We start from the raw sequence: 24,395 nt of genomic DNA on the forward strand, positions 1-24,395 counted from the left end.
GATACACGTCCTAGTCTCCAAGGATGCATATCCCGTGCAGAGAGAAGGTGGCGCTTAAGACAGTTGCAGAAGAGGAGTTGGACAGCGAGGTGGTCATTAGAGCTTGAGAGCCTCTTTATATATAGGAGCTTCTCATCATGAGAACTTGAGGACCTCTCGTCATCCCTCCTCTACTCTTTTGGGATCCCTTGGCCCTATAGAGGAGGGAGCGGGAATCTCTTATGATCTGGAAGTAAAAATCAAAGGATTGCTATAATCCCCATTCTTATCTGAATTCAAATCTGCCGTTTTCATCCTCTTTGTCTGGACCCCACCATTGACACTTTTTCAAATTCAAAGCATTTGAAAATGCTTGCTATGTGCTCGTCTGCCGTAGAAAGGTCGGTTTTAGGCTTATAGCAAATGCAATGACACCTCACAACAAGGTCCTTGCAGTGATGATGACGAAGGACAAGGTCCTTGCAGTGATGATGACGAAGGACTGCATCATGGTCGGCAAAGGACTCCGTGGCGGCTCCGATCGAAGACACAAGAAGTAAAGGACGGGAGCTCAACCACTTTCCTAATGCAGATGGAAACTGCAGTGCATAACATCAATTGCAGCATTCTGCATTGGAAACCTAACTGAAAAGAACAGCTCATGCGTCGACCAACCTGCTTTACCTGACCTGTTTATGAGAATCTTAACGTCATAGTTCGGAGAAAAATGTAGAACTCTATGCCCTTCATAAGAAGGAACTTGGAGCAATTGAAGTAAGTTTAGGGCCACCTCATTTAGGAGTGGTCCAGACTGAGGTGAATCACTCCCGCGTGTCCATGGTGGGTCTCCATTCACGTGTCAGATATGAAATCACGGCGGGTTCGATCACTGTCATACCAGTACATTGCTAGCCGTGGTCCAAAAGTTTCTTGTGCTTTATTCCTCTAATGTCAGACGCGTTGCTTGCTTTAGTCACTGTCTTAGAAAACAACCAGGCACCGCCACCAAGTCAGCTTGCACTCGAAGCTGGGAGCTGCTGATCGCTAGGAAACAGGAGAGATCGCCCGTTGCATCGACTGAAAATTACCAACCGAACCTTCCTTCTTTCCACATGTACCGCCCTTCGGAACGAGAGAGGTTTCGTTTGGTTATAGACCTACGCCAGACACGACCACAGAAGAGCCCAACGTAGATGATGATGATGTTGTATTGGCTTCTCTTCAAATGTTAAAACAACTATTGTAACATAAGGAAGGACATAGGGAAGCATATCTCTGACAGTTTGAGATAAGGAAGAATCCTAGAAAATGTATAGCTGCAAACAATTTATCAAACAAGGAGTTTCATATGGAAAAATATCTGACAGTTTCGGCACACCTCTTCTCGGAGAAGAGTTGCTGAAGGTCAACGTGGGAAGCTGGTATTCCCACTGTAATTCTTAAAAAAAAAACTGCTGCACTACATTTTTTTTTTCTTCAGTAAGAGGATGGACATATCTATTGTTTTGCTATAAGATATTTAATGATAAGATGATCGAAACGGTCCTCTTTAAACTATTATATATCATCAAGGTACATCTTCGCTGGCTTGAACCCACCATACTAGTGCTGTTACCGTCTTCAGATGAAACCTCCCAAGTCCCACCATCAAGTGACTGTTCTTGCTTTTGATTGCCAAATAGCCCCTCAGTTGTCACCAATGTCCTTCGCACTACATTGTTGTCATGGACCCTACGTTTCTGAAAGAGGCTGGTGTCTTCCATGCCACCTCTCCCACCCTTCATGGCACTTGCTTTATGAAAATAACAAGCTAAAAAAAATGTCAGAAGAGTAAGAGCGAAAAGTTGGAATCAGACCAGTGTCTGATCCACCTATATATAAACGAGAGAGCGGACTGCTATCTCTAGTTGCAGGTCGAGCTTCTTGATGCTCTAGAGGTTGTGGAAAGATGGGTTGTGCAAGGTGGAGAAGCAGGGCACGTGCATTACTATCTATCACATCTTCTTCTAGGAGAGTGGAGTCAGCTAGTTCTTCATGTGCCCAGCTTCTCCACCTAGCCAAACTCATCTAATTTATACAGAGCACAGCATGGATGACAAAGGCTTCCTACTGACTATGAGCAAAGGTGAATTCGCAGCTGTTTTAGTAGCTGTGTGGATCATGAGTCCTTGCTTCTTCAGTCACAGGCTCTGGAGGTGACATATTTTCAAACTTTAACCTCAAAACTTAGCTCACAATGGGAAAGAAAAACTCGAGTCAATCAATATTAGGACAATTCTCAACTTTCTTATCAAACAAAATTCTATTCCTCGTTTTTCAATTCATCAAAATAATGTCCATAAGTCCATGAAATGCTTCTAATGCGTTTACTGTCTCTGGCCCTAGCAATGAAGGGAAGTTTGGTGGTGAAAGTATTGTTGCTGACGAGCTCTTATAAACTAACACAGTCTGCTTGGATCAATAAGCTGGAAGCCAAATGAAGAACAAAACCACATAAAAGAGCACATGGAAAGGACAGTATCCACTACTATGGTTTTCCTTCTTCGATTGTTATGTCTTTTGTCACTGTTCATTACAAATTTTCAACAGGCATCACTCATTTTAATCACATCATATGTCTATCTACAAGATGTTTATTTAGTGGTAGGTCTGCAGAAATAAGTCCATTGTAGGAAAATAAAAATTTAAGATTTTGTGCTTAGAGCTTTGTTATCACAAGAAATACTAATTCCTGCACCCTAAATGCTTTTTTGGCAACGTGCTCCGTCAATTTGGTAGTTCTGAAGGTTGGTAGGTTTGTCTGTTCCAAAAGTTTCAGAAAAAGGGGATCCCAGAAATATCACTGCATCATTCATTTACTTGCTACTTACTTTCTAAACCAATCTCTCAATCATGTGGGCCATTTAGTGGACGGCCATCATAATGAGATCCATCTGTAAGCTAGCTTCTTGAGGAGCCCCAGCAAGGATAGTGAACAAGTATACCAGGTTTGAGGTTATGTCAGCCAAAATTAGCATATCTTCCTGAAAATTTCCTACAAGTGTTTTCGGTAGATTCTTAAAGGATGTTTGTCAGTATACTTCAGTAATCAACATTGATTTTCACTGCATAACATGGCCTTTGTCACAATCATTTACATACCATCGTTTCTTTTTTGCAAGGATTTTTTTTTTTTTTTTGAACTAGAGAATGTTTCAAAGCTGTAATACCATGATGGCCTTCTGATTGGTGTTTTTAAAACTACTAAAACTCGTATTTAGAGGAAATCTTCAGTTGCTCTACTAGGGAAGTTTTTTTTGGCATCTATGGCTAAGCTCTAAAATATGTTTGGGAAGCTGTTTGGATGCTCAAGCTGCCCATGCAAGAATGGTATTTAGAAAAGGAGGCTTGTAACTTTATTTTTAGCTTGATATTTTAGTCTTTGATGTGTCCAACAATTAATAATCCCATTCCAGGGTTAAGAGTTTTGACTTTTCTATTATTTTTGAGAAAACTATGAACTTTTTATTTGTTATTAATTATTTTTACAATGCTTGTTCCTCATCTCTCCTTTTGTGTGTGTGTGTGTAGGATTACTTGCTTCCACTCACTAGTAGAAAATTACAGTAGTGCATGAATCGAAAAGAAGTAAACTGTAATAGTGCAATAATCAGTATTGTCAAGTGATACCTACCATATTATAACACAAATTTGCAAATTAAAATCCACAGATCATGGACGGTGCCTTTAACTCTTTAATTATATGGATATAGAATCCAATGTCTTGAGTTTTTAACCTTCGAGTAGTTCACTGATCATCATTATCGGTTCTATAGGTATCTTCCATCTTTTCTCGAGGAAATGGATATCTTCTATCTTTCTATTTCAAATCTAACAGTCAACTTTCAGAAAAGTGGAATAAAATATATTTGATTCCTAAAATGTTTTGGATTTAAAATGAACTTCCTTTATCCAAGAACATATGCATAAATATAAGATGATAATTGCTAAGGCTTGTAGCTTTCATAAATCATAATGTAAAACTGCACATTACAGTAGATGCGTGCTAGCCTAGAGCAAGAAACGAATTAGATATGATATATTACTTGCTGACGTTTTAGTGATGGTGATAGTAATATTTCAAGTTTAGTTTCTTGATGTCAAAAAGATTCTCTTCAAAATAAAGTTTCCACGGAAGAAATAACTTCGTTACCAAAGATGTTGGATATGAGAGATTCATGAAATCTTCACATATAGTCTTTGACCCGAGAGCATTTCCTTAGGTGGCTATAACAGACTACTTGTAGTAAGTTCAAAGTCAAGAATTTAAGGGCCGGTTTGAGGGTTATGCAACTTTCTTGGTTTCTTGGAGACATAGCTATCCATAAACCCCAGCCACTAAAATGGAGCAAATGTAATGACCACTAAAGTTGGATGGACAATTGGCTTGATTTAGAACACTCTGAAAACAACTCATTCCTACTCTTCAAGTCATTTTCTTTGCCTTATTAAGAAAATAATAGCAATAGTTTGAAATCTTGACTTAAGACTACATACTTTTGGCTCCTTAAGTTTTTGTTTCTATTATTCTGCAAAATGATATGCTTGGAATACCAACTTTTTGCTCTAAAACATAAATCTCAATATTGACAATGTAATGCACATCTACACACTATGTATATTTCTGCTGACAGAGACAAAATTTCAAGTATCCCCCATCCAACTCTTGTCTCAAGCTGATCATTACCGTCTTTGTGATGCATGCTTACTATCAAAATGCGGTAGAAAAGTGAAACTCTATAGGGACAAAGTCAGATATATTTCAAGAATTGGACACCAGATCACAGGCTCCCACATATTTCCTCGGTAAATTTCTACAAGAATTGTTTGGATTAGATAATTGCTTTACCATTTTTTTTACCTTTCAGGGCACTCCAAGAACAGTGTTGCATTCTTTTTTTTTCCTTTTTCTTCTTTGAGAAAAATATTGGAGAGGTCCCAGTTGAATCAAGGTAATGATGAAACTAATTAATTGCTTTTATTGCATGGTGGCCCAGGTTTAGCTAAGCATTTGCACTAAAAAAGTTTAGCTCTGTGGTAGATTATAGGTTTATGGCACTTGTTCTGAAAAAGAAGGCTGTATACAACCCGGCTTCGGTAAATAGAACTACATTGATCTCAGATATATATGTAGGTAGATGCCAAAAACACAACCTCATGGACAGCAACAACACTACCATCAGTATTGTCGCCTTCTCCTGACCTCCGACCTCACACCTACTGAAGCATACAGAAAAGTTCAGGAGAGAGAGGTAGAAATAAAGACATCCAGGCTTCACCCAAATCCCCAGCTACCGTGAAGCACTTAGTGGCATCCAGGGTCCATCAGCTCCTGTAGATCAGTCATATCAACTGCTTTAAAGATAGTGATAGATGTCTCCTCTCTAGTATGTTGCTTGTGTATATGTTTTACGTAATCGTTTAAACATAGATTCTCAGTACTGACTTGTGGTTTAAGCATCAGTTCGTTCCAGCAACCATGCCCTGTGAACTGAATCTTATATACACAAAAAACACAGTTTCACTCATCACGAATCTATGAATGAATTCAGTACTGCAGGGATAAATCTACACATTTGTGTATGTTTCAGATCAAATTTCTGCAGGTTAGGCACACATTTTGACTCATAACAAAGTAACTTTCTGCCAAGTTCTATCCCCACTCGCTCTGCATTGGATAAGAGGGCCAAAATTTGAGATGAGGTGCTTTGGAGTATGCGAACATATAGATGTAGTCCATGAGGATTTTACAGCCTTGTTATTGCAATATAAATCAATGGTAAATATTGGTCTCACGAGAAGAATTAATACATTACTATTCAACTGATATTGGTTGCTACATAGGCAGTGATCAGAGGAATGTTTATTGTACAACTGCATCAAAGTTGTTGCCATTCTCTCTGTCAGCTACCTCCAAAAAAAACTACAAGCATAGCCATGACCAGAACAGGATCATTTCCTGGATAAACAGTGAGTCGAAACTTGCGCCGTGAATAGATGACCTTCCGGAGCTTGTAAAAAAGGCTTGTCTGCACAAAATATGAGCATTTAGTTACTGTCTGACTATTTTACCCTTTTCAAATTTAATGCGATATTGATCTCACAGTTCGTGTGTCAATTTAAAAATGCAGGGTATGGGAATTAGATCCATTATTCCCTCAGTGATTGAAGCCAGTTTCAGAAACAGCACAAATTAGTTCCGGATCAAATGAAATCCGCTCCAGGTGATGAATCAATGGATATTTATTGGTTTCCATACCCGAACAGAAATTATTTGGTTCCCAGATAACATAATGTACAAACATATAAATCTAGAATACTACTCATGCCATAGATGACGGGAGTTAAAGCCAAGATGCTTATTCCTTCCTTATTACCTGAGCAAAAATGGAATTTCCATTGAATATTGTGCATGATCTCCGAAATGGATTGCCTTTTAGTCTAAAACTTGGTTTTAGATCTCCTTGATTTCTGCCTGACAAGAATACTTCTAGCTCAGTTTTAATGGGAGAATACAATGTCTTTTCCACTGTAAAAATTAAGTCGTTCCGTTCATAGTTGTCCCCTCTGAAGGCTTGCCAGCCATCCTACAAGAAAAATATGCTCAAGATGTTTGAGATGAAGCAGAGAAAAAATATATTTAAAAAAAACATAGTAAAGCTTTATCTGGATATGCATGCCAAATTTGAACTTACAATCATGAAATGGCATTCCCATTTTGTGGATGCAGATAATAATCAGATCTCCATGTATAAGGAGCTCTCCAGACATTAATGAGTTACCATCCTAGCATTGTACAGCAAGTCTTTTGTTGAATATGGTTTCATGATACAGGTTTTTTTATTCTAAGTTGTAGCAGTCAAATAGAGAATCACCAAACTAATTTGCTGCTAAGCCGTCAAACAGGAAGTAAAACATGTCTCCACAAGGATCACACTCATGATAATGAATGCTGATATATTTGTTGTTTCATTTCCATTACTCCTTTTTTTTTCTAGAGGCAGGAGGACTACGATGGTCCAAACCTGGACAAATATTAGACCAAGGATCTGTTTGGGACAATTTAGACAAATCTTGCTGAATCCAGTAGGATGGGCCGGTGAAGAAGGAATGTCAAGAGTGGGGGAGAAGAAGGAAGCATGGGGGCATCATGCGGCCCGATCCCCACAAGATGAAAAAAAGGACCTCAAGAGGTCTTTTCTTTCATCTTATGGGGATCATGCAAGCACAATCCCATGGACTCTCCCTCTCCTGCTACCACGAGAACTTCTTTCTTCCCTGAAAAATCCTCTGTCCACCGTGCCCCATTGGGTCCTGTGGGATTTTCTCAAACACACCCTGAAGGTGGGATCAAACCCAGGTCTCAGGCCCCCTGTATCAACACAAAGAGACTTTACCAACTTCATCAGTTGCACCATCCCTTTCCTTTCATTTGTTCATTATATATTTGTTATTTCTTCTGGAATATGTATGGTCAGCACTTATGTTGGCTCCACTGATAATCTTTTTTTTTTTTTTTCGCGCCTGATAATGGATGGCGAGACAATAAAAGGATGAAAAGATTGCTTTAAATGTTTCAGAAACAAAACTACAATAATGATTTCTCTTTTTTGTTGTGAGACTTCAAAGCTGTCCCTAAGGCTGATATAGAACGTAAATGTGCAAAGAGAAACTGGATTTGATTTACTTACTACCACACAATGAATTTTCATGTAAAAAACACAAAAAAAAAATGCAATGTGATCGAAGAAAGTGTGGCAGCCAATTAATGAGGACCAATTGATGCATACAAGTACACAAAATATTGTGGAATTAAAGTTAAGCAACAAAATTTTGCTCCAAAAATATGGAAAAAATTGAGCATCAAAAATAGAACTACGAATGCCAAATCGGTGACTAATTCAACTCATGATGATATCAAAAGAATTATGCTGGATTTATGCTTGAGGAGTCAAATATTAAACTGTTACCAACATGATTTCAAGTTCTTCGCATGCCTACATTTCTCATAAAGTGTAATATGAGCTTGGATCCAACTGAATCTCATTGAAGGAAACATTGAAGTGCTCAAAAGTGTAGAAAGTCATTGCAAGTCAATTCACACAAGGATTATAACCTATTTAGTTAACCTTGTATTATTCCTAGTTTTCTTCTCAGTGTTATTCTAGTTGGAATAAAATGGAGTCGGATTTGAGTTGGAACAGCATGGTGTTCTAGATAAAGTAGGAGATTCCAGGATGAAGCAGGACTAGTTCGGTTACAGCATCAAACACTTCCATGATTGTCTAGATAGAGGACATTCGTCCTTACTGGTGTTAGATTTTCTTATTTAAATAGGAGCCTTCGTCTTTGTGTTAGCTTTCACCTCTCCTTGCCCCCACCCTCCTCCTCCTTCCTTTGCTTTTCCCATGCCTTCTTCAAAACACGAATCCTAATCGAGAATAGGATCGAGGAAAAAAGAGAAGCATAACTTTTTAAAAAAGGACATAGGTTTTGAAAATTGCGATGGAACCTTCCTATTTCACCTGGTTAACCAGTCGCCCATCATCAGCCATTTATTATGAAAAGAACAAATCGGATTACGTATCTAGGAGAATAGCAGATCAAAACCCCAAAAACTATACGCCAACTCAAATACACAAGCATGCCAGTTTTAAACGTTACTAACTGAGTCTGCTCAAGTTGACTTTTTTTTTTTTTTCCTTCTTCTTCTTCTTCTTCTCTCCAAAGCTCGGTTTGAACCTAAAAACCTAAATTGGAGCCCATAGATCAGATTCGAGCTTGGATTAATTATAGGCCTACAGTTAATGATTTATTTTTTTGTTAAACTTGAAGTATTTGGTTAGTTTCGTAGATAAAAAGTTAGCTAAGAGATTTTCTTTCCATTTGTTAAAGCATCAAAGCATGTAAAAGGGAAAAGAGAAGCTTACGTTGTGGTGGACGACGGTGATCAAGGGATTGCCCATCGCGTCGAAGAGGGTTTTGATCCGGCGGGGATGGGAGTTGGAACATCGTTTAATTCGGAATACGAAGTTCCCGTTTGCATCGTAGACCGTCAGGTCGCCGGCTCCGGTGAGGCCGAGAGGGGCCTTGGTTATCGTGAAGTCGACCGGGATCTGCCACGTCGACGGGGAGCTAGACGCACTCATGATCTCCGACGGAACCCTTTGCGAGGGAGAAGAAGAGAAGACCAAAGCGTGTTCTAAAGGGCTCGGTCGGTAAATATTTTGGGTTTTTCCAAGTCCGGCGAAGACGTCCTGCGGTTTCGGTCGCGCCGCCTTTAAAATCGTATATTCGTAATCCTCAAGTGTCAGCTTTCGGTCCCGCATCAACCCGAGCCCAGCCCCTCCATCCAACCGGGTCCAACGCGGCTGCGAACCCAACCAGCCAAACACTGACTTGATCCAATTTTGAAGTTTACAACTATGTGGTTGGGGCCAATTGGTTCAAACCGAGATCAAGTTAGGTTAGGAGCCCAAACAGAAAAATATGAATTAAGTTTTGATTCGGAAAGGAAGAAGCTAGACATCACCCGCCGGCTCATGATTTTGCTCAACAATTTGACGCTAAAGTTGATTTGGTTGAGCGATTGGCAAGGCCCGGCTAACATTAGTGACCTTTGTGTACAACACTAATCCCTATCTCTCAAATTAGTCAAGTGAACTCAGCAGAGGTTTGATAGTAGTGATATTTTTTGAAAAAATATATGCATAATTTAAGCTTTTTTGGGGGTAAGATGGCATGGTTACATAGTACTAGAATAAATATAGTGATTAGCATCATCATAAAACATATTATATAAACGATAAAATCTAAATGGTTCACAATATAAGAGGCTACCTAGTTTGTTGTATTATTTGCCTTCATGGCTAAGCTTGAGTGACCCAAATGCGGGGATGAGCCTTCTCAAATCTTCTAAGATGGGGTAAGAGCCATGGAGGTAGATTGACAGTTTAGATAATTGACTAATAACAGTTTTCAAATCTCCCTTGAGTACCGTATTGGAGATTTTTAGGACTGTGGCTGCATGGGCCAAGTCACCAAGCCCTCCCAGTTTGAATTTAGATGGAGGCTTGCATGGTATATTATAATAAGGTCTGAATTTGCCTCTCTCAATCACACCGACGGTTTGAAATCAGTATGATATGTTTCACAGTTTAAATTTAGGTGGATTTGTCTGCAATAAACCGGGTGAGTTTAAATTGCTTCGAATATAATCCGAATTTAGGTGGAGGCTGCATGGTTACGTCGTTGAACCGGCTCGAGTTCTAAAGCAGCAGATCGCACGCATGAATAGCGTGATCGTTAATAATTCCAAGCGCATCAAATGCCGACTTAGTTTGGCATCTCGTCGGTTCGGGCGATATTCCCATTGCAAGTGGCAGCCGGAGAAGAACCCAAGGTATGTTCTTGATATCAACGCCATTCATCTCGATCTTTTCTGCCGCCCCTCCATGCGGGGGATCGAACATATTTATCTCTATTCTCTTTTGTGTAAATTAAAATTTTATTAGGGTTTTGGTACGTGGAAGATCTTGCCCTAGATTTCGAACTCCTCCAATATCTGATCTGAATAGTTTATTTTTAGATCTTTATAGCGTAGTTATATTGAATCGCTTCAACGATTCTTGATTTGTTACTGCCCCATGGTAAGGAGAACTCTGCTGTTATCTTGCTGAGGTCTCTATTTTTTTTTTCTTTCCTTTTTGGCTTTGTTGATGCTTTTCCTTTGGCATGTGCTGATGGGGATGATATATTCAAAGATTTCCTGGTACTTTGATCCACTGCAGCAGAATTCTCACCTAAGCTGAGTTAGGGGTCGGGTCATGACATGGAACTTAGTTATCTACCTCCAATCTATTGATGAGGCTTCTTGATTTTGGTTCAGCTGATTCCGTATACAGTTGTTCTTTATGTTCATCTGATTTCAATCCCTTATTTTTAATATCTTACCCATAGTGTTCAGAGGCACCCGCGGGGGTGGTGGGGTGGGGTGGGGTCGTCTTGAAAACCCTTGTTGTCGTTTGGGGACACTTTAATCCTTACCCATAGTGTTAATCCTTACCCCCCGGGGGGGGGGGGGGGGGGGGGGGGGGGGATCTTGAAAGCCCTTGTTGTCGTTTGGGGACACTTTAATCCTTAAGTTGCAGGGTTAGAGCCGATGCGGGGGTACATCCTAAACCAGATAGTTCAAGATGATACCGCCAACCATGGTCTGGAGCTTTCCCGTTCATTTCAATCCTTGCCCCCCCCCCCCCCCCCCCCAACCCAAACCGCAAAAACCCTCCTTTAATGCATGCTCTATCCACCGTAGGTCGCTTCAACATGAAACTCTATATACACGTTTACCACGAGGAGAAAATATAATGATTAATCAGTCCCACTCACTTACGATTTCCATATTCGGAAAGGATATTACGGTGCGACATAGTGTTTATGTCTCTGCTCATTTGCTTCTAATTTATTTAAGCAGCTGGTTAGTTAATATAAAATATATAAATAAATCTACCTCATTCTATAAGCTTAAGCTTTTAGGACAATTGGTGATTTTAACATCGTATCGAGGTCCTGAGTTCGAACTCTGTCTCCGCACTCTTTAACTCTATTATTAAAAATTTCACATGCTGGGCTCATTCACTAAAGGAAAGTCCGGCCCACAAGTGAGAGGAAGTGTAAGAAAATATAAAATATATAAATAAATCTACCTCATCCTATAAGCTTAAACTTTTCGGATAATTGGTGATTTTAACAGTTAATAACTACAATAAATTATGTGCATTTCCCTAGATTCCTACTCATTCAAGGACTCTATGTCCCATTAAATGGTGATAAATCTGAGGTCCAAAACTTCTCTCTTTCACAGACCTAGCCAAACTTGGTTGCATCCCTATACTTTCATCAAATTTTCTCAATCTTTTTACCATGTATTCTTGTTTCTTCACATTCTTGGCTCCTTTATTCGACCCTGTTTTGGCATAGCAGCTATATTTCGATTCATCCTCTTCTTCCACGGGTTTCAAAATAGGACGTTGAACCCATTTCATATGATGGCACCAATCAACCGCTGAATGCTCAATGCACCACTTGCCAAATTTACTAACAATGTTTTGACAGATGGTGACACCTCTGCATAAATCTATAGTCATTTGTTGGCCATATTTGCTAATATACTCTTTCTTCTTTTCTCACCATCCCTCTCCGCACCCCTGTCCCCATGCGCCCCCACCCCCCCAATATAGAGTTCCTTGGTCCAAGCCTGACTCATCCCATAGCTATTTTTATTGATTCATACTGTATGACAAGCAAAATAACCATTGGATTCCCCCTAGTTTTGTCTGTTAGGACATTTTTTTGACAAGAATGAAGAGATAATGGCTTAAAGTTGATCCTTGGTGTAGCGTTGTAGTTATACTGCAATTGGTAAATTAGTTCGTGGCCTTTTTTTTGCATTTATCATCTGGTCAGGAGGTCATCAAGTATCCTTATTACAGTGGCTGCAGGAAGCAAATGGCAAAGGAGTTGGCACATTGGACCTTAGATTTAGATCTAGATTTGACCCTTGAAGGTTTGGTTTGGCCGGTTCCCTTTTTCAGGTTGATTGATATATGATGATTTCACTTGTGGAAGACATCAGACTGATTATATGGTTAGCATTCATAAAAGTGAGATTGTAAATGACAGTGGACTCGTTAGGAATGAACATTCCTTGGTTTTCCGCTCCATAGAGGCCTTGTTACGGTCAGCAATACCTTATGGTTGTTCATATATCCATAGATGTAGGAATAAACAGATTAACATTCAATGCTGTATTGAAGTTGATTTGCAGATAAACAAGTCCTTGTGGAATTGGTCTTCTCTTGTTTATTTTTAAAGAAAATGGTTGTGCTGAAAGATGATGTAGCACTTCCTGCAACTTATTCATCAAAATGACAGGAGAGGAGATATTGAAGATTATTATATCTGAATGCAGTGGTCTCAAGGTAATAAATTCTGTGGCATAGATTTCTAAGCCAACCATAATTCCTTGGTTAAGCCTGCTATGTGAAAAACTTTACCCAGGATACAGTGTGCAGCATATCGTCAAACTTTTCTGCCGCATCCGATCCAACAAAACACTTTTTTTTTTTGGTCTTGTACCATGCAATTGCATCGGCCTTTGGAATTGAAGATTATATTACATCTCTGTTTGTTATCTTGCATATCATTTATGTTCCTTTTTCTTTTTATGTTAAAGATAGAAGCAAGATGTCTGCCAATGCTGAAGCACCACCCAGGGGGAGCGCAGCTGCAGCTGCAAGCTTACGGAGGCGGCGGTCATCTGCTGGTGGCGGCGCTGCAGGAGGTGGTGCAAGCACAATGTTCCAGTTCTACACTGATGATGCCACAGGCCACAAGATGTCTCCTAATACTGTCCTTTTTATGAGTATTGGATTTATTGCTGTGGTTGCTCTGCTGCATGTGGTTGGTAAGCTCTATTTGGTTCAGCAATAGAGCTCCATATGTGCAGTAACTGGAATCTCACTAAATAGTGTTTCTATTAGCATCATAGACATAGACATGTTGAATTTGGAGGGTCAGGTGATTTACCAACTATGTTATGTGACTTGAGGGATTTCATTTTGACTGGAAAATGGAAAATTATGAGGGTGATATATTTTTTTTTCTTGAGAAAAGAAGTCATGAAGTTGATAGTCGTGCATGTGGGCTTACCAGAAATTATAACAGCAGCAGTTCTATTGTGAAATGTCTTATGAACTCTAGCATACTGGATGTTTTCTATGACTTTTACTCAGCTCCAGGAGGCATTTTTTTTAAAAAAACTTGCAAACAATTGAAATTTTATAAGACTACAAGGGTTAATTAATCTGTAGTATTCCTGATTATTAATGTATTGTGGTCATAGAAGTTTGACTGGGTTCACAGATTTTATGTGACTCTTTTTAGTGGGCATCAATTGGCAAGAATAGTTCCATTTTAGTTAGTCTTCTGCTTGAATACTGAAAGGAGGACATTTGTGAAGGTTGGAAGTCTTTAGTTTCCTTTGCAGGAGTTTAGATGAATGAAGGACTGTATTCTTTGGCCCGTCGCTTGTCTGCTGGCACCTTTAGGCTTGCACATATCTAAGTATCATCTTATTAAATAGATTGGGTGAAATCTTGGATTAGATCTGCACATTATCAGCACTCCCCTTCTTCAGAGCATTGCTATTGTTAAAGTTACCATGCTCTACTTTGAATGCATTCTTATGCTGTGAGAACGAAACCAACCAGCAGACATACTGGCTAATTTCTACATCTTATTAAATCGATTTGGTGAACTCTTGGAATCTAACTATCCTGCTGCTCTTAATCTTCTCATGTATGCTGATTCTGCTATGATGCAGCTTTAGTGTCTGCAATTAGGGGAGTTGTCCCCGAGCTTCCACACCCCAAAAAAAGACGAGGAAAAAAAAAGGTGAAATGCTTATAATTTTGAGAAATGGTGTTTCCTCAAATGACAACCAATTTACGACCACTATATAGGTTCTTATGGTTGTAAACATGCTATGCAGATGTACATAGCGAGCCACATCATCCATTTACATGCACAAACTTTTATCATTATAGTATTAGATATGATGAGTGAAAATGTGGATCTTTGATTATTTTGTTTTACAATCCAAAAAGATATATGAAACAATAGTTGCTTGTATCAAAGTTATCCATGCACCATATAATATGTTTTTTTTTTATTGTCTAATTTTGTCAGATATATGTCATACAGGCAATACACATGCCCTAGATTGGAGAAAGATAATTTCAACAAACTAGTTTGCCAATATAAAAAATTTGATTTTATAGTATTTTCTTGTAACTTGATTTTGTAATAATGTAAAGGTAAGGTCAACAAATTGACTGCCACAAAATTTGAAGTTCCTGTTAGTCTGTAGGGATAGAAACAAATTGTTTATAAAAAAGCTGCTGTCAGCAAAGCAATCAGTAAGTCTAATAAACTTTAATTTTCTAGTAAACAAGAAGATCATGTCGGCAAACGTTACCAACATTATTTTGCGAGTGATTTGCACGTTCCGATGATGTATGGAAACTGAGGTCCTTGTAGGCAAATTAATTGTTGATATTAACACAAAAAGTGTAATAGAAGTGTTGATATGAATATCGATGCTGGTAAGCTGGGTGACGACACTAGCCTAAATTAATGATGTCGGGCATTGCAATTAGAATTCTTAGTCAAGCTAGGTGTCGGCAAAAAAATTTACAGTCTTGCAGATGTTAGCTCAACAGTATGGAGTCAATTTGGTTCTTAAACATGAAGCTTGCCGCAGAGGAAAAGATAAATTATTTGGTAGATATTGGGGGATCTTTGAATGGTTTTGTTTGACCTAGGTATGCACTTTGCAATCAGTATCAATCTTCCTATAGAGGGACCCATAATTAATACGGATAATGTTGAGGGCCTCTAGTAATGTTTACTCAACTCGCTCCACATAAAACCTTCAAATTCGTGTAGGGGTAATTTAAAAATATTATTTCTTAATGCAAATATCCTCACTTATATATTAATATTATATTAATTATATTATATAATTAATAGTAATTATATTAATATATTTATATCAATATTATATTATTATAAATTATTAACCTATTAAATAATAAATTTTTATTTATAATATTTATTAATAAATATTTTAATATTCAAAATAGTCAATATTGATAAAGTTTATATAGATGGGACCAACAGATGGATTAAAAAAAATATTATCATCTAAATTATTTATTCAAAAATATTGTTGGCTCAGCAATATTTTTATATAAAATTATTTTTAACTAGATATTGTAATTTTTCTGATGCTTTTTTTTAAAAAAATAGTATTTCCACCAATATATGATAAAATTTATTTTCTTCATAATTATTTTTTTAAATAAATAATTCTCAAAAATCATCGAACTATCCTATAATTTAATATATTCCAACCAAATGAACTTACAGCATACTAGATAAGTGCTTTTCCGAAATCGTCATATAGCACCGACATATCTCCCCCAAACGAACCCTCAAGCGTATTTCTCGTCCTCTCTCCCTCTCCTACATCTAAAATTATCGGAGGCCATCTCTAGTGGCTGCGTCTCTGAACCCTTATTCTCTCAAACTTCTGCCTCTCTCGTCCGTTGGTTCCTCCCTTCCCCCCTCCTCCCTCTGCCGCCATCGCCAATGCTGCAGCCTACGCCACAATTTCTTCGTCGACTACTCTGCGATTATTCGTCATGCCCTGTCTTTTCTCTCAACTTTCACCCCCCTCCCACCTCCACCTCAAGCTTCTCCGTCTTCTACCTTTGGCCCGTGTGATGGAGAACGAGAAAGCCGAGATCTTGGCATGATTCCTCGCGGTTATCGAACGATTTCTTCTTAGAATCTTGTAGGTACTCGTAAACCATTCTATTCGATCTAATAAAGTTACTGCATTGTGTCGATTTAATTGGTATCTTCTGTTGCTTGTGATGCTTGGGTGGCCGTCGTTTATATGTTTCAGCTTTCTTGTTTAATTGGTATTTTGTTGATTAATGCTGCAATACACAGTCATTTGCCCTGATTCAGTATAACTACAAAATAACTAAATCACGGACCAGATGAAGCTCATTACGTCACGCTATTTTTGGCTTGATTTAAAGTTATTAGTTGTTACATCCCAAATACATCATCCGCATGATTGCTGCAAGTTGTAACCACAAAAAAGAGTAATGCCAAGGGGAGTACATTTCATGCACAGAAAAGTTCCCTCCTGCCACGTGGCAGAAGAGGCTTGGTTGAGTGGCAGACGACTAAGTTGCCAAGCCAGCATTGCATACTTCCAGCTTTCTCATGGTTGTTGTAACGACATGCTCATCACTATTAACCATCTCTATAAATTAATAATGAATCCTCTCACATTAATTGCGTGGGAGAATAACAAGAACAACTCAATTCTCTGATATTTTAGAAAAAAAACGCAAGCATACTGCTTTAAATCTCTGGGGGTAAACTTCAATTGTCTCATGCCATGTATGTCTTGAAACACTAAATTGCAACACAAGATAGCTATTAATTTGCCAAGCCAACTCTTTTGTACAATTCTGCAAACCTCCTAATTTGGTCCATCACTTCTAAGAGTCCAATTTCTTAGTTTCTTCTACCAAGTGCAGGTAGTACAATACTCCTCTTGTTCTTTCTTTACTCTTTCTTCTTTGGGTGAGGGTGAATCTTATATCTCCGATTTGCGGCCATTTGGGGGTTTTTATCTTTTGAATCGGAAGCAATACGAATCTGTTTTTTCAGTTTTCTGAATTGCTTCTTGATCATGAATACAGGTGAAACTATGAGAGCTTTTGCCTTAACCATCATGACAGCAATAAACCCCACAGAAATTTTTTACCACTTACCCAGTGGTAAGTGTTGCTTTAGATTTATGTTGTTGGCCCTACTGGTGTTTGTAGTGGCTGGATCAAGGACTAGAATTCCAACAGAAATAGAAGTAGAGAAACTTCTGGAAAAACTAAACAAACAAGCGCTAAAGACCATACAGGTTGGTGCTGATTATAGTGTGTTCCGTTATTAAGTATCAAAAGATCGACTGTTATTGATGATGATTCTGAAAAAGGTATTGAAAGAAAAAAGCTATTTTGTGAGGTTTGCAGAGTGAAGATGGTGACATTATTGATTGTGTTGATATTTACAAACAGCCAGCATTCGATCATCCTCTATTAAAGAATCACACTATTACGGTGAGGTTTTCATCTGTTTATTTTCTTACTACTATTTCGCATGCTTCAGTCTTATAATATCGAGAATTATGTTGGGTTGAGCACCAGTAATCATTCCTTCAAGAAATGATGCAAGAATTGCAAGGTCAAATACTTGGGGAAGCACCTCTCAAGGTTTAAACCTGGAACCTTCTTCACATGAAGGCAGGTTGCAACCACTGGGCCATAGCTGTGCTCGTTATTTTTTTTTTAATATTTTTAACAGAATTACCTGTACTATTTTCCTCAGTATGTATGACAAAAGAATCTCCTGTGCTATAGATGAGGCCGAGTTTTTTCCCTGAAGTGAAGAAAGAAAATTTTTATTTGGAAGTAACTGTAAAACAAATATGGCAAAGGAGTGGAAGTTGTCCAAATGGAACAATTCCAATTTGAAGGATTCACAAGAGTGACCTTCTCAAAGCTAGCTTCTTAGAACATGGTGGTCTGAGTATTCAGGAACCAAAGAATTGTAAAATAGAAGTGAGTTGAATTGTTGGTTTCATTTGATCACCAAATGAGATCATGGTATAACAAGTACATAACACTTCTATCTTGGTTCTTAGATTGCTGGAGCAATGGCAATTGAGCAACAGCCGTATTATGGAGTCAAAGCAAACATTAATGTACGGGATCTACTTGTCATGAATGAGGAATGGAGCTTGAACTCGATTGCAGCAGTAAATGATTATAGCTTGGTAGAAGCAGGATGGGGGGTAAGTCACTTCTTTAGTAATGCCTATTTCATTTTGATTTATTTCAATATTTGACAGAAAGCTAGGCAGAACAAAGCAAATTCGAATAAAACTATAGTTAATAGGGTTATCTGCAAGTTTCTAAATCCCCTGGAATGACAGTGTCTCGGTTTCTTCATGGGATGGGATGGTCGCCTGGTCGGGATGCCCCTGGTCCCACTGGAACTTAAAACCTTGGTTATCTGCATTCTTTTTTGAGATAGAGGAGGAGGAGAGGGGGGGGGGGGGGGGGTAGGGCTATTACTGGAATGTTGGAGTGGATATTAGATTGTGAAAAAACAGACAAGCATGGGGTTTTATGTTGCTCTCAAACACCTTATATTTAGCTATAATATTTAAACTTTGGGAGTTGTCATTCTTTAGTGTTTGAATGAAGAATCTCTTTACAAAACGGGCTGTACCAAGTTGCACCTCTTCTCCATTTTGTCCATTTCACATGAGTTCCCAAATTAGTGGTGCTCGACTGCTATTCACATGCGTGCATACACACATAACACACTTACGCCGGTGGGGGCTGGGGGGGGGGAGGGGAGGGCGGCGGCGAGAGAGAGCACAATAATTAATCTATTCTCCCTGTCTTATGAAACAGATGTATCCCTTATCTTATTAAGTCAGCTTATTTTTCAGTGTTATATTGGAGCTCATAGAGGTATACGTGTCATCTCAATTTGTTATAAATGCTGACAGGTTGATTGCTGTTTGACTAACTCACCTGGTCCCTTTCTTTTTTCTTTTTCTTTTTTTTCTTTTGGGTGAAACTCACCTAAATCTTGCATTCAATTTATTTCAGGTGAGTCCGTCCCTGTTTTTTGGAAGTGGAGCAAGAATTTTTGCCAATTGGAGAGTAATTCTTTGATTCTTTGCTTCATCTTATTTTCCCTCATTTTAATATTCACATGTACACACTACACACATATAGGAAGTGGGAATAAGGTAACATCCACCAAGTTTAGCCTCAAGTCAAACAAAGTTTAGGTCATCACCATTCCCCTTTTCTGAGAAAGGAGAGGTCCAATAGCCTACATAACTGGCAAAAGCAGGGAAACAGTTTTCATTATCCCAACTCAAGGTTTCAATGACATTTTTGTCCTGCAATAACATCCCCAAAATTGCCTCTTTATCAGTTGTAGTTTGCCTTGTGCCTCTTATTGGATTTTGTTGGATTGAATAATGACTTAATCCTAAGTATTACCTTTTCTGATATAAAGAGAAACAATGGATAATAACAAAATAGTGCAGTGGATCTTCTAGAACTAAGTCACAGTAACCAACTTTGGTTTACTTTGTCCAACTGAACTAGTTTGTACGCTCATGAATTAGACTATAAGATCGTATTAATAAGCAAAGATATCATAAATTGGCCATAATTATCATTATGTACCATAGCTACAATGATCGTAACATCTATATAACAGGATATCTGCAAGTGGACCTGGCTGCCTTGGTATTTTACTGATCTTGGGTAGATTTATAATCAGCCTAGGCCCAAGTGCTAGACATCCCTGGCTTTTAACTTGGTAACAAGAAGTTAGATCCAGGTTCAGCTAAGCTAAAAACACACTGAGTTGACAGGAGATATCCAAACACATTTCTTGAGGACAAGGAGGCCAGACTGCATTAAACCAGAAAGACTAAAATGGCTCACATTCTTCTAGAGGGATCAGGACTTAGTCTAAGTTGTTGAATAATTTCTAACTTGGAAGCCAATGTGGTCCCATTTAATCCACCAGAATTCACTTGTTCTTGTAATGTGACAAAGGATGGAGAAAAGGGGTGCTACAATCTTTGGTGCTCAGGCTTCGTTCAAGTCAGCAACAAACTCTCACTTGGTGCTGCATTGTCTCCTTTGTCAACGTATGGTGATAAACAGTATGATGTGGAGCCCAAAATTTATAAGGTATGAATTCATTTCATTGTATATGAAGTTGTTTTTTTTATGTAAATTGGAATATAGTTAAATATTTGTTTCTCCTTTTTAGCTTAACATACACAACATGTATATGCGGTGTAGTAACTTGAACTTAATTACCTGATGACAAAGTACCTTTGACTAGTTATACTCAAAACCTGTGAGATTTCACTATGAGAACAAACAAATTTCTAAGTACCTTTGCTACAAGAGCCTGTATCATGCTAGATCCTACCTAGTTCCAATCCATACCAATAGGCCTATGGGTAGGGTATGCATCCAAAATAGACGCATCATGAGGATGTATTGGATACCAGCGATTTTGGTTTCAATTCTGCCCTTATCTCTGATTTTGACTAGCTTTCATCCCAAGTTCAATCCTAGTTAATAAAAAAAAGGAGCCATCATAAATTTGAAGTCTGAATTTTGATATAGAAAATGCGAACTTGACTTGATCCAATTAGGACTGGCAAATGAGCAAGTTGCTCGGTCGCTAGCTTGAGTTTGGCTCAAAATTTGGTTCGAGTTCGATTTTCTTCATTAAAATGTTATGGCGTCTTTTATTTAGAGGATAGATTCGCATGCTAGCTCGAGCTCAATCCGAATATAAAATGTTATGGCATCTTTTATCTAGAGGATAGGTTGCTAAAAGAGACTCTCCTCTCGGGCCCTCGACCTGGGGGCTATAAGGCTTATAGGGGGCAGAGGTGTTGGTACACAGATAGGGTTCACCTATCCTAGAGTTTTTGGGATTGCATCTTTTCTATTTTGGGGCTTTTGACTGCTTGTAAGATTTGAGGCTTCTGTATTAGCGTTTTCGCGTCTCCTCTTTGTACTTTCTCCACCATTAGTGAAGTCTTCTGGATCATCCTTGCCCATGGATGTAAGCCATAGGCTGAAACATGTAAATCTATTTGTTCTTCTCCCTCCTTATTTGCCTTGCTATCTCTTGATCTAGTTTCTTTGCACCATATAAAACAAGCCAAGTTAGAGCTAGGCTTGGCTTGGCTCCTCTTCAGCTCATTTTCCCTTCGACCCAATCATGTTATACATTAAGATATGGATTTATTTTTTATGAACCCAAGCCAACCTGGATTAAGACTTGATATTCCTTTACCAAGTATAGTAATACATAATTTTACACAGAAAATTTATTAACTATACTTTGAATCTATGCTATTCATGGATTTTTTGAAGGCATGAATTAAATAGTACTTACTAAATGGTCTTACTTGCTTGACATGAACCTTGACTCGATATCTATATCCCAAAAACCTGGTGATTATGGGGCGAAGTTATAGATCTATATCTATATCCCAACACATAGACCTGATGAATCTTATGGAATCTTGCCAACCTAGACATGAGCTAGGCCCGTTCCTTGAATAGGAAGGGTTTGGATCAAAATTTAGACCTGCACATCCTATGGGTCTAGGTCTCAATTGGGAGTTAGCATGTCCAAATCCAGCCAGATATCACTAGTACCAAACCTCACGTAAGCTTCCAATTATGACTTAGTGGCTCAACAATATTTGTAAGTTGCAATTAATACAATTGCTGAAGATTCCTTGGGAGGAGTTGCTTATAGAACCTCCTCATAGGTGGGCAGGGGGCTTGCCATGGGGCTAGGGCCCTCTTGGCCAGTCATTAGAATATAATTCTCATCTTCATTATCTGGCTTTTTTGAGAAATTGGTGAATCTATAAATGTGTTTTCTTCAAAAGGTAAAAAGAGGGGGAGGGAGAAAGACTTACTCGAGGTTACTATATAAGTCCTATACTGCTAGTACTTGGACTTGCTCCACCAAGGATCTAAAGAGAGGAGGGCTTAATAGCTAGGGCATTGCCCAATTCATTGATCTGCAGAATAAATTGTTGTTAAGCCTGAAATTACTCTAAAACTTAATACTTTCTTCTCTAAATCCTTGACAGGACCATTTGAAAAGGCAATGGTGGTTTTCATTGAATGATGAATTGGTTGGGTACTGGCCACTGTCCCTCATTCCTCGACTTTGTTTTGCCCAACAAGTTCAGTGGCTCGGGAAAGTTTGTGACACAGAATGGAGAGGTTATCATACCACCACCCAGATGGGAAGCGGCTTTTTTCCTAGTGATGGTTATCGCAAATCATCATTTTTCAGCAACGTTTCTGTAATGGTTAATTCCACAGGCGCCACCTTTTTGGCTCCAAATAATTTGAGCTACACCGCATCACTGCCTAGTTGTTATGATGTGAAAGAGTGGGAACAGGGCTCCAAATTTTTCTATGGTGGACCTGGAGGCCCGTGCTGTGATGGGCGTTGCTGATGTGCGGTCCCTTCAACAGATGATTGGCAACCCATTGTATTGAATATGTAATACCATTGAATCAATACAAACGAGTTGTATTTCTATAAATCCTCTAAATAATGTTTTTCTCGCATGCTTATTCCTTGGAAATGAAAAACATCTTCTAGATCTGTGCCTGTTGAAGATCATTAGAATTAATTGTATGGATACCTCTTGTTAGAATCTTTCTTTGGATAACAATTTCATGATTGAAGACTGAATGACTTATAATCCTGCTAGGGAGAATGATCATTTACAGGCTATGATATGTGTGTATAATAAGATCTTGAAGAGTTCTGTTGGATGTGAACGATAACCTGTGGCACCACGGGGCCACCTGTTCCTCTCAACCTCATCTCTGGCACCACTGTAAGGCCACCTCTCCTACTCCTCATCATTGTCACCTGCAAGCAACCACCAAGCAACTTCTCCTCTACTAGCTTTTACACCGTTCGTTATGTTTTTCCTAATTCATGGTATTTAATTGCTGTTGAGAAATAGTTGATACTCTATAGCATGTTAATGTGTCGAGTTTATTTTAGTTTCCAGCTCAATGTATTGATTTTTGTGTATATTTCTTAGAATTTTTAATCATTCATTATTGAAAAAAATGTGGTGATTTAATGCTTGTCAGCGTATTGTTATTTCTGCCGTTCTACATCATATGCACATAATTTTATAGGCTATTAAGCATTTCATAATATATTTTTTAGTTATTAGTTTATTATCGAGTCTTGATGTTTAAGATGTTCTTGGCCAAGTCTTCAAGTCGTCTCAACTCGGTTGACTTTTGAGCCAAGTCAAGTTTTTGTATTTTTGAATTATATGTTAGACCATTATAACAGGAAGCACTGTTATCATGTTAAATTCAAGCTTTTTCTAATTTTAATAATAAACTAATAGCTTTTATGGTGACTGCTGTTACTTGTTGTAATGGAAAATAATGAAGAATGATGATATTAAATGATAACGCCATTGTTCGGTGTTCACTGGATATACTGTAAATTTTGAATCAACATATGAATATTTGTTTTGAAGATATAATTTTAACCCAGTTATTTTTGAAAATGCGAAATAAAATGGATTCTCAGAGGCCTTGGAATAATTTCTATGTCAACTTATTCAGTATAAAGATCTCACTAGATTTGCATCCTTGGTCATAGACCAATAAAGAATAAATGCTCTTAGGGAGCCCATAATAATTTTTCACTCTAACACATTCGGTGGAGAGACTGCAAGCTCTTTGCAATCTGGTAATAAAACAGGTAAGGTGAAAGCTCATCTTATGAGGCTATAAATATTTTTCTCTTCAAGCTAGACCTCATTTCGGGACTGCATGTCTTAGGCACCCGTAATTTACCCTAATGAATTCCTGTGGTTCTTTGAATAAATTTTGATTGAAAACTTTATTTCATAGAGACTGCAATAAATTAGTTGCAGTCTTCATGGACCAATAAATAATTAATTAGTTTGTTGACCTCACAGTAACTTATTTTTCAACATCTCTCTCATATGGGGTCAGAATGCATCTTTGCAATCTCAGGGATCGATATGTAATATATAAATCCTCAGGAATCTGTGAGCATATTTTTTTCTCTCAACTCATTCC

General features: G+C 38.3%; 2 protein-coding genes and 1 pseudogene across 3 annotated transcripts; 2 read left to right on the plus strand and 1 right to left on the minus strand.

The window, feature by feature from the left end:
* Positions 1 to 5,751: 5,751 nt before the first annotated feature.
* LOC103702087 (protein LURP-one-related 7) lies at positions 5,752 to 9,274 on the minus strand. The gene is made up of 3 exons (XM_008784380.4): positions 8,949 to 9,274; positions 6,396 to 6,605; positions 5,752 to 6,047 (listed from the first exon to the last, which is right to left on the minus strand). The coding sequence occupies exons 1-3, from the start codon at positions 9,165 to 9,167 to the stop codon at positions 5,922 to 5,924; spliced, it is 555 nt and encodes a 184-aa protein (XP_008782602.2). The 5' UTR covers positions 9,168 to 9,274; the 3' UTR covers positions 5,752 to 5,921.
* Positions 9,275 to 10,252: 978 nt separating this feature from the next.
* LOC120110167 (protein transport protein Sec61 subunit beta-like) lies at positions 10,253 to 13,802 on the plus strand. Of its 2 annotated transcripts, none has more exons than XM_039124344.1 (2): positions 10,253 to 10,420; positions 13,253 to 13,802. In XM_039124344.1, the coding sequence occupies exon 2, from the start codon at positions 13,264 to 13,266 to the stop codon at positions 13,507 to 13,509; it is 246 nt and encodes an 81-aa protein (XP_038980272.1). In that variant the 5' UTR covers positions 10,253 to 10,420; positions 13,253 to 13,263; the 3' UTR covers positions 13,510 to 13,802. The 2 variants fall into 2 exon arrangements, with proteins under 2 accessions (XP_038980272.1, XP_038980271.1); XM_039124343.1 differs by lacking the exon at positions 10,253 to 10,420 and adding an exon at positions 11,335 to 12,998.
* Positions 13,803 to 16,034: 2,232 nt separating this feature from the next.
* On the plus strand, positions 16,035 to 22,917 carry LOC103702089 (annotated as a pseudogene).
* The last annotated feature ends 1,478 nt before the right edge of the window (positions 22,918 to 24,395 follow it).

This window comes from Phoenix dactylifera, chromosome 3 (genome assembly GCF_009389715.1).
Source record: "Phoenix dactylifera cultivar Barhee BC4 chromosome 3, palm_55x_up_171113_PBpolish2nd_filt_p, whole genome shotgun sequence".
Classification (NCBI taxonomy): Eukaryota; Viridiplantae; Streptophyta; class Magnoliopsida; order Arecales; family Arecaceae; genus Phoenix; species Phoenix dactylifera.

Excerpts from the sequence above, each read along its gene's own strand:
- LOC103702087 (XM_008784380.4), bottom strand. The coding sequence starts at position 9,167 with ATGAGTGCGTCTAGCTCCCCGTCGACGTGGCAGATCCCGGTCGACTTC. Across the intron at positions 6,606-8,948 it reads TCACCGTCGTCCACCACAAC|GATGGCTGGCAAGCCTTCAG; the intron begins GTAAGCTTCTCT and ends TTTTTCTTGTAG. Across the intron at positions 6,048-6,395 it reads GAAATTCCATTTTTGCTCAG|ACAAGCCTTTTTTACAAGCT; the intron begins GTAATAAGGAAG and ends TATTTTGTGCAG.